Source organism: Pseudorasbora parva, chromosome 13 (genome assembly GCF_024679245.1).
Source record: "Pseudorasbora parva isolate DD20220531a chromosome 13, ASM2467924v1, whole genome shotgun sequence".
Classification (NCBI taxonomy): Eukaryota; Metazoa; Chordata; class Actinopteri; order Cypriniformes; family Gobionidae; genus Pseudorasbora; species Pseudorasbora parva.
The window spans coordinates 45,400,214-45,411,235 of NC_090184.1; the positions used below are offsets into that span (position 1 = coordinate 45,400,214).

Sequence of the window (11,022 nt, forward strand, 5' to 3'; positions counted from 1 at the left end):
TGTAACTTTTTTAGTTTATTCTTAGCTAAAAACACTTTCAAAAATATATGTGCTCATTAATGTATATTTACTTATTTTAAGTAATAAAGTATTCTCGTAAACTGAAAATATCCCATTGAAAACACATACGGGTGAGGGGTTCGAATGCCGGTCGCCATGTTTCCCCTCCATCTTGAAAGTACAGTAGCCAAAGAGGGACATACCCGTAAATTCAAGCTCCGCCTTTCACGTTTTAACACTCGATGGCACCGTGTCGAATGTGAAGAGGGGGATTGCCATGTTAATCTTGGACTAAATCAGCCACCGTAGGAGTTCAAACTAAATCAGAATTGAGAGGGACAGAAACTAATATTCACTGGATGGTCATAAACCTTTACACCGCTAGATGGGGGAAATATCACACAGTGGAGCTTTAAAAGTTACGAGCTAAAAAGTCGTAATTATGACATACTAAATCTATATTACTGATTGTCATAATTTTAACTTTTTAAATAACAATTTTGACATTTTCCCATTTCTGCCACACAAGGAGAAAAATCATACTCTGGTAAATAATAATTATGACATCAAAATCTAAATGATGACACAAAATTATAATTATGACATTAAAAGTCATGTTATGACGTACAATAACTTCACCCGACATAATTTTGACTTTTTAAGTCAGAATTTGAAATCCCTTTTTCAACTTATTGTCAAAATCGATTTTTTTATCGTAATTTTGACTTTATAATCTAGTCATAATTTAGATTTGATTTACGAAGAATGATCCCCCCCCCCCCATTTGTCACACTGTACAAATAAACTAATCCACACCTTGTGACATCACTGCGAAAAATGTGTGCGTTCCCATGTGCGTTTGCTGCGTTGGGAATTAAACGACTCGGTTCGGATGATTCATTTCAATGAATCATGATTCACTACTTTTATTCGTCACACACTAGTCACCAATAAAGATTCAATTTTATGATTCATTTGTTACTAGTGTCCAGGAATAATAATAAAAATGATGATGAATCCTAATACTGTTACCAATTTTACTTGTGAAAAGTCATCTATCTTAAAAATATGAATCAGATGGACTGAATCAATGAAAAGCTTGTGAATCTCGCATTACTATTCGCCAAAATACCAAGTAGCATAATGCACAGTGTTGAGAGTAACGCACTACAAGCAACGCGACTTAATCAGATTACTTTTCCAAGTAACTAGTAACTTTTTGGGGAGTAAGGCAATAGCCTATCAATAGTTTTCAGTCACGTGACTGTCGCGGAGCATCTGAGGGCAAAACCGCCATTGAGCTCCATTAAACTGCAGCCCAAACCTGTCAAATTTTCATCTTAAAACAAAATATGTGAACAAGATGCACGTTTTGGGCACTTATGATCCATATACAGAACCTTCGGCAGTTTTTCAATCACTAAAAACAACGGGACATTTTTAAAACACTTTACGTGAAAAACACTATAGAGTGAGTTGCACTAACAAGGATTCAGTTAAGCAAAGTTTAACGCTAATCTATGATTTGTTGATATGGGTTTTATTTTAAATCGAGCTGTTGCACTACTTGATTTTAAACAGATTAATTATGCAGTAAAACGGTTATAGAGCTGATCAAGCAGACAGAGGGTGAACTGACGACTTCTTTTAGACCATTAAAGTGCCGTAATGTACTCAAACAGTAATATTAAAAGATCAAATTCGGTTTACACCTTTTTGATGATGCATACTTTAAAAAAGGCGAGTAGATGAGCCAAGTATATGAATGCAACATTTTCTTTATAATGGGTTTCGATGGGAAAACACCTAACGAGAAACCTTGTGTTGCACTAATATTCTGTGTATTCTTCATCTGCTTTCTTGTACAAAGTGTGCAACATCAATAAGGTACATATTGAATTTGGCCACTGTGCTTTGAACGGCTCGTTTGCTTCCTGCTTCTATGAAGCCCCTCCCTCTGAAAAACACAATGGTCGGCCAAATGTAGTTTCCTGTATTTCTATTGGCTGAAGTGCCAAGCACAGGTTAAGGCCACGCCCCTTCCCATTACGGGCAGAAGTCACATCTGCGGAGACTAGAGGGTTTATGATGTCACCAACCCAGGAAGAAGCTCGTTGTAGTCCAAACCGGCCATTTTTGTAGGCAATAAACTGCCGTTAAAAGACAATATCTCCGTTTGCAGTGAACTTTCAGCGCTGTAACTTTGCAGAGACTGTTTATGCTCAAGCAGCGACATTACACACTAACTAAAGTTAAAAAAGTCAAATCGTATGACACCATCCCGTTAATATCACTGTCTTACTGCATTAATACTGACTACTAACCTGGTAAAAATGGCTGATGGGCAATGGAGGAGAGCCTTGTTTTGCCCTCCAGGTGGGCACTGGGCGTTGCGTGTGACGAAAACTATGGCTGGTCATTCATAAGTTTCTCCAACACAGACAGAGGTGGACAAAGTCAACAACTCTATTACTTGATTAAAAGTAAAAGTCCTACTGGTCAAATATTACTCCGTTACAAGTGAGATTTTTACTGAAGTAAAAGTACAGAAGTATTTGTTTTCAAAAGTACTTAAGTATCAAAAGCAAATTTCCTTTTTTATTATTTTAATATAATTGTATAAATGCACATTATGCCATCATGGTTTAAGCCAGTCAGTGACGCTCCATCTGACATACTAGCACACGACTAACTTAAACTCATTTAAATACTTGTAGAAAAGTTACAAAGCTCTTTATAAAGCTGCTGTCACTTTAAGCCTGAATGCACGGATCCAATACACTGATACACATCTGATATTCTCCCAACTTTACTCTTCTCTTTCTCCCAGACGTTTATATTTGTAATATTTTATAAGACATGCACCGATATGCCAACTAAACTAATCTTGATTTTTTTTCTTTCAAATAATGGCTATGGGTGCACACACTGGGCCTAAGAACCGTCTTCTTCCGTTTTGCTATGAACTGTGTTCAAAAAAAGTTGGTGAAATGTATATGACCATATAAGAGCGATTCCTGATAGACTGTCTGAAACAACAACAACAAAACACCTTTTAAAGAAGGAAAAAATCATCCTCTGACTTTCAGAGCTGCGACAGAAACGACTTTTGACCTTGATAGAAATGTAGTGGAGTAAAAAGGACGATATTTTCTCTTTCAAATGTAGTGAAGTTAAAGTCATAACTCAAGTAAAGTACAGATACTCAAAAAGTGAACTTTAGTACAGTAGCCTACTCAAGAAAATGTGCTTTGTTACTCTGAACACAGATAATGGCACAGAAATAATGTCATGGATGTATGTGGGCGGATTGAATTTGACTTGCTCCAGCAGGAATGGGCGTGGCGGAGGAAACTTCCTAAAAAAACTCGTAGCAATGGCTCCCGTTGTCCCGATCACTCGACAGAATCAGATCGCTCGCTCTGGGCATCAGGATGATCCACACGATATCTGTGTCTCTGACCTCAACGACTGCTTCATTTACGATCGCTACGGAGTCTGTAAAACCTTCAGCGGTTTGTTTCAGCACAACAGAGCAATAATCATTTTCGTGAGGGTAAGAAAGTCCTCTTCCATCTTGCGTGTTTATGTCGGACGTGTGTGCAAAAGTCGTTCTGATTCGGTTTAAGCAGTTTGTTGAACGTGGCTTGAATTATCTTTATGTTATGCGATATATTATGCTATTGTATATGCATGCAGCATTCATTTTGGACATTTACATGGACCACAAAACCAGTCATAAGGGTACATTTTTATAAATTGAGATGTATGCATCATCTGAATAAATAATCTTTCTATTGATGTGTGGTTTGTTAGGACAATATTTGAAAATCTGGAGACGGAGGGTGCAAAAAAATTTATAAGGCTAATACTTAAAGTAAAAAAATTATTTGTTCAATAAGTTATGACAACATGTTTTTACATTGTTTTAACTCATCAAACTAAATTAAGAAATGTTAAACTTTATAAATTAGAGTTATAAAGTCAGTTTAACATAATCTAAGTTTAAATAACTTAAACATTCAAGTCGATTGTAGGCTACTTAAACATTTCAGGATGTGCCTTTTTTTACAATCTACTACTAATAATACATTTTTTATGTTTTTACATTAGGACGTTTACTAAATATCTTCATGAAAGACGATCTTAATATTCTAATGATTTTTGTCATAAAAGAAAAATTGATAATTTTGACCCATACAATGTATTGTTGGCTATTGCCACAGATATAGGGTCATAAATGCTTGTCAACATTTGCACATTATATTATAATTACATTATAATTTCTCGTTTAATAGAGCATTGTGTAGAGATGAACATTGTGCTTCTCAAATATCTTGCAGAACTTCTTGTGCTACACATGCAAGGAATATGTGGAGGATTTGGGCAAAATACCTCAGCATATGTTGCAGGTGAGAGAGGATGATACTAGGGTAATGATTTCATTATCCAGCACTTCTGTTTGTACCCATTATCTGTAATAGAGCTTTGCCGAATATTTGGAAAAAGGACCGATGTCTCTGTTCTCTCCAACAAATGTAGGAATCGAATGTGCGATTGGTTGTGATTGGACAGTCGTCGTATTCTCATATTGAGGTAGGATGTGTTGTTCATTACTGTTAAGATGAAAATATAATTACCAGTTTGAAAAGTAAATGGGCAACATAAATATAACTTGCAAAACAGAGTGTCAAGTAGTTTTGATTCAGTGAATCATTTGAGCAAATGCATAAGTCGAGGGTGACCAAATGTCCTGTCCTGGCCCTAATATAACAAATTTCTATCCATACAGAGGAGGCATAATTTAAATGTATTGAAATTAATAAGGCATATTTGAGAATCATTTAAGTACCTCATTGCTGGGCCAAGTGTCCTGGTTTTTGGTAATCAGAATATGGTCACCCTACATAAATTTGGATTGGGATTACTAATGTATACAAGGCTGTATGTGGACAAAATGTTGTTTTATGTTATCAGTTTGCTCTTCATCCTCTCTTTGGGTCATTTTGACCCAAAACTCATCAGTTTTGTTTTCCGATCGGCCTCTGTTAACCTTGTCTAATAGATGCTCAAATTTCATTTGCCTACAGCGGCCATGTTTTTTTAGATACACCAATGTCATCATAGGCCCTGTCCCAAATGGCTCCCTAAACCATTGCATTTCTCATGCATTTGTTACAACTGTTTTAATTAATTTCTATGTAAAACACTTTGAATTGGCATTGGGTATGAAATTTGCTATACAAATAAACTTGCCTTGTCCAAACCCTCACGATCTTCCTCTGAGTCCGCGCTTTCACAACGTAATGCCGCTTTGACTGCTGGGAAGAACCGGCAGTCGGCAGCCGGGAAGAACTCTGCGTAGCTCGCACGCTCGCACCAGTGTGGGCTCGGCAGAAATGTGCATCGAGGGCGCATAACGGCTACAAAGGGGGCGCTCGCGAGCACACTTCTGATGACAAATGACAAATGGGACACCCTGCGGTCTAGTGGACTCAACGGACACGCACCGGCCATTTTAAGTCCACAAGACCGAAAGTGCAAATGAAGTGTGCCATTTGGGACAGGGCCATAGACTATCTTGACAATGTCTTGGTGGTTATAGCCACTTTAATGTTTTTTCCCTCTTATAGCGCCACCAAGTGGCCAATCGTCACAATTTGTTTAATTTGACCTCAGTTTGAGTTCATACTCATTTGCACCAAGTTTGGCAAAAATATCTCCTTCTCATTCCATTAAAGGGTTAGTTCACCCAAAAATGAAATGTCTGTCATTAACTCCTCCCCCTAATGTCGCTCCACACCCGTAAGACCTCCGTTCATCTTCACACACAGTTTAAGATATTTTATATTTAGTCCGAGAGCGTATGCAAGTGTATGCACACTATACTGTCCATGTCCAGAAAGGGAATAAAAACATCATCACAGTAGTCCATATGAGACATCAGTGGGTTAATTAGAGTCTCTTGAAGCATCCAAAATACATTTGGGTCCAAAAATAACAAAAACTACGACTTTATTCAGCATTGGCTTCTCTTCCGCGTTTGTGTTCAATCCTCAAATATGCTCTCGGACTAAATATAAAATATCTTAAACTGTGTGTGAAGATGAACAGAGGTCTAACAGGTGTGGAACGACATTAGGGGGAGGAGTTAATTACATAAATTTAATTTTTGGGTAAACTAACCCTTTAAGGAGTTATAGCTATTTAGTAAAAGTGGCTCCTCCCACTTTGTATGCTTTGGTGGCCCTTAATGAACCAAAATTTTAACTTTTTTTGATAGCTATTGACAATCAGACTCCAGAGAATGCACTGGTTTGGTTCCGATCGGGCCAAAAACTCAGGACTAGTTTGCAAAAGTAGGTTTTTAAAAAAGTCCAAAATACACAGAAACGACGAGCAAATCCGAAGCATGCATTTTGTCTGTCTTGAAATTAAAACTTGAGTGTTCATCTGAGTTTTCCAAGACCTTGGGAGTTTTGTTGCTCTTGAAATTGAAATACACACAAAAAAATTAACTCTACTTTTGTGGTTGTTATAAAAATAGTAACTAATCCTTCCCTCGCGGGTCAATTTGACCCCCATAAGGAATGAATGAGAAATGGGTGAAAATGGGGACCCCCCCATTATTTGTCAGAAGAAACACACACACACACACACACACACACACACATGAAGGCATGATGCTATATAACATCTGCAATGTAGAACACACACACCTAGAAAATAAGTCACAATGCAGACTGCACACAGATATAAAGTGGATAGATTTGAACACATTTAGGGTGCAGAACAACCAATGACAGCAAGTTTTTACAAAAAAATATTTTGTAGTGTCTAAATATTTGTAATATATTTTTAATATATAATAAGCAAATTGACTTCAAATGGGACTTCATGAACAAGCAGAACAGCTCATTTGCTCAGTATAGAGACTGTCAATAGTCATAAAATGTCATAATATTTTATTTCCACAAGAGGTCGACAAAGACCAATGGATGATATTATGACGTTTTTAAAGTTTTTTTTGATCATATTTCATATTTAAGCAAAATAATGTGCTTATTTATATTTAAACTACTGCTCAAATCTGGTAATTTAGAGGTAAAAAATGACTTTAAATTAAATATATAAGCTTTCTGGACAAAAAAAAGAAAAAGTATTGATGATATTAAGGATTGGTAATGTTTTAAGGATTTATTAATGGTATTTACTCCATTATTTAAATTTTGAACCCCAAAAAGTCTCATAGTGCACCTTTAATAGTCATCAAAACTGAGAAACTGGTTTTCACAACACCCTCTTTCTAGCCTTGAGTACATTTTCAATTATTGTGTTAGTTTATTTGTTATGATACAAAATCATTACAGCTCAAAACTGTGCCCCGTCCTGTATCTCTTCATGTTGTAGGGCTTCTGCGCTCTGACAGGCTATCCTCATGAAATATATGTCGACCCACAGAGACAGATTTACACAAAACTTGGAATGAGAAGAGGAGAGACATACATGGAGACACGTAAGATCCAAGATTAGTGTTTAGTAACATGTTTTTATGCTTTTGTCTCTCATGTAATGCACATTTTGTTAATTCTCCTGCTTTCTACCAGATGAGCATGCCAAAGAATGATTGCTTTGATTAAAATCTGCCATTTTCATTTATTCATTAATTAATTTTAGCATGATGCATAATAAAACGCTGGATGGAAACGTCAAGATGCACATCAATTCTAAAAAATGTGCATAAAGATTTTGAGGTGGATCATTGTTTTATCCTAAACACATTTACTGAATAAATCCCTCGATACACAACAACAACCTCATGTGGCTTTGCCTTAGCAGAGGCTGTGATTGGATAACAGGACTAACCAGCGGACCAATGGCATCGCAGCATCTCAAATGTTGGTTTGGTGGTTCTGAAAAGCCCAAGTCAGAGTCAGAATGATTTGATTTAAAGGATTAGTTAAACTTCAAAATTACAATTATGATAGTTTACTCATCCCATATGTCCATGTCTTTCTTTTTTAGTCGGAAATAAATTACGTTTTTTGAGGAAAACATTCCAGGATTTTCCTCCTCATAATGGACTTCAGTGGGAACCAGCGGCTGAAGGTCCAGATCACTGCAGTTTCAGAGACTCTGATGATCCCAGAGGAACAGAGTCTGATCCAGACAAACCATCACACATTTACAACACTAATACACATTTATATACTTCTAACCTCAAATGTGAGACTTCGGTGTTGTTCTTCTTCCCGGCGTGTGATGTCATCACATCGGAAAGGTCATGTGACGCAGGTGGAAGTGCGGAGAAACTCCATCTCATGTTCTCCTCCAACTTTAAAATTGTCCGTCATCGTAGTTTGACCTTTATTTGTGTAAAGTGCGTTTGATTTAGTCTTTACATGTTCGTTTTAACACTGGGTCGGCAGTTCCACCTGGGTCACATGACCTTTCCGATGTGATGACATCACACGTCGTAAAGAAGAACAACACCGAAGTCTCACATTTGAGGTTAGAAGTATATAAATGTGTATTAGTGTTGTAAATGTGTGATGGTTTGTCTGGATCAGACTCTATTCCTCTGGGATCATCAGAGTCTCTGAAACTGCAGTGATCTGGACCTTCAGCCGCTGGTTCCCACTGAAGTCCATTATGAGGAGAAATATTTTCCTCAAAAAACTTAATTTCTCTTCAACAGAAGAAAGAAAGACATGAACATCTTGGATGTAATAGGGGTAAGGAAACTATCAGGAAATGTTCATTTTTAAACTAAACTAAAGGGATAGTTCACCCAAAAATGAGCCTGTGATGTTGATCTGCTGACCCTCAGAGCATCTCCTGAAGTGTGTTTGTTTCTTCAGGAGAACACAAATGAAGATTTTTAACTCAACCGTTGCTGTGTGTGTCATACAGTCAACTCTATGAGAGTAAAACATACAAACAAAAAAACATGCTTACACAACATGCACAAAACCCTGCTGCTCCTGACGACACACTGATGTCTTAAGACACGAACCGATCGGTTTCTGTGGAAAACACAACAGTATTTGTGTTATTTTTTTACCTCATATCCCAACAAGTCTCATCAAATTTTCCCATCGGCTGTGACTTCCGTTAGGTGAGGTCAAATAGCGGCGCGATCATAGACATACATTATGTAGATCCTCTTTCGGCCGATCAGCACAGGCACTAATGAGGATTCTATATATATATAAATAATATGTATCTATGATCGCGCCGCTATTTGACCTCACCTAATGGAAGTCACAGCGGATGGGAACACTAGATGATATTCGTCTGATATGAGGTAAAAAAAATAACACAAATACTGTTGTGTTTCTCACAGAAACCGATCGGTTCGTGTCTTAAGACATCAGTGTGTCGTCTGGAGCAGCAGGGTTTGTGTGCGTGTTGTCTAAGCATGTTTTTTTGTTTGTATGTTTTAATCTCATAGACTTATTACCCATTCACCCCATTATATGACTGACAGACTGCAATGGTTGAGTTAAAAATCTTCATTTGTGTTCTCCTGAAGAAACAAACACACCTACATGTTGGATGACCTGGGGGTCAGCAGATAAACATCAGGCTCATTTTTGGGTGAACTATCCCTTAATCCTTTCTCTCTTGATTGCGTTCCCAAACACCAACATGGCTGTTTTCATCTGCATTTGTAGCGTCCAAAAGTCCACATGTGAAATCCGGCCTCCTCATTGGCAGTCTGAAAAGTATGTGGCGTGCCATGACCAGCCCTGCGTTTGACTTTCAAGGAGATCCGCTCCAACAAGGCGGAGCTCTTATTGTCGGCCCAGGTGACGCGTTATCCACACAAAATGCTGTTATGTCCAGATCTTGACTGAATCTAATCATTTAATGTTTTATTTCACAGGTCCAGAGGTTCATTTTGCCCATTTTGACATGAATCGGTTAGACCACATGCCGATCAACTGGCTGCTTCAGATGGCAGGTCTTCAGACACTGGACTTCAGTGACTCCCCTAAAGTCATCCATATCTAAAGAACTCTGTGATGGAGCTTATAGCTGTTATCCTACAACGCTGCTCTTTGTTTGAATGATAATAGCTCAATAACTTTATGTATATACTATTGTTTTTATATTATGTTCATTTTGGATAGGAACAAGCCATTGCACTGCTAGGGGACCCTTGATTTAATCTCTGTCCTACAATATGTTTTATATTATGTCTTTTCAATAAATAAAATATGCATGCATGAAAGCAAAACTTTATATAGCACATTTTTAAAAACAGTGTTCACAAAGTGCTTTACAGAACATGCATAGAAAAATAATAAAATCAATAAAATACGCATGTGTGCATTCACAGAAAAGAAAACATGTCATATTTAACTAATAGCTATAATGCGTAAGAGTTTGCGATTCTCAGTTTATGATTGCCACCAGTATAAGCACAAGCAGTCATACTCTATTCTTACACAGGTTTATTGTACAACAGTCGGCTGCAGCGACAGTGGTGTCTATTTACTCACATCTGAGTGTGCATCCTCATCATCCACTTTTCTCTCAGTCTCTTCCACCAGTCAGCTCTACCAAACACAATACGTTTTGGGGCGCATCTATCTGTATGCATGTATTTATGTATGCTTGTATGTATACATTCATTCATGTACGTATGCATGTATTTTGCATGTATGTATGCACGCATATATTTTTGCAGTGTATGCATGCATTTTTGCATACTGTGTGTATTTTTGCATGCATGTATTTCTGTATACTGTATGCATGCATGTATTTTCTTCCAGGTATGTGTGCATGCATGTATTTTTGCATACTGTGTGTATTTTTGCATGCATGTATTTTTGTATACTGTATGCATGCATGTATTTTCCTCCAGGTATGTGTGCATGCATGTATTTTTGCATACTGTGTGTATTTTTGCATGCATGTATTTTTGTATACTGTATGCATGCATGTATTTTCCTCCAGGTATGTGTGCATGCATGTATTTTTGCAAGCATGTATTTTTGCATACTGTATCCATGT

General features: G+C 37.3%; 1 protein-coding gene across 1 annotated transcript; it reads left to right on the top strand.

Moving 5' to 3' along the window:
* Window positions 1-3,361: 3,361 nt before the first annotated feature.
* prxl2c (peroxiredoxin like 2C) lies at window positions 3,362-10,807 on the top strand. Its single transcript, XM_067412815.1, has 6 exons — window positions 3,362-3,556; window positions 4,344-4,412; window positions 4,543-4,596; window positions 7,411-7,516; window positions 9,678-9,812; window positions 9,890-10,807. Exons 1-6 carry the CDS (start codon window positions 3,377-3,379, stop codon window positions 10,015-10,017), a joined length of 672 nt encoding a protein of 223 aa, XP_067268916.1. The 5' UTR covers window positions 3,362-3,376; the 3' UTR covers window positions 10,018-10,807.
* The last annotated feature ends 215 nt before the right edge of the window (window positions 10,808-11,022 follow it).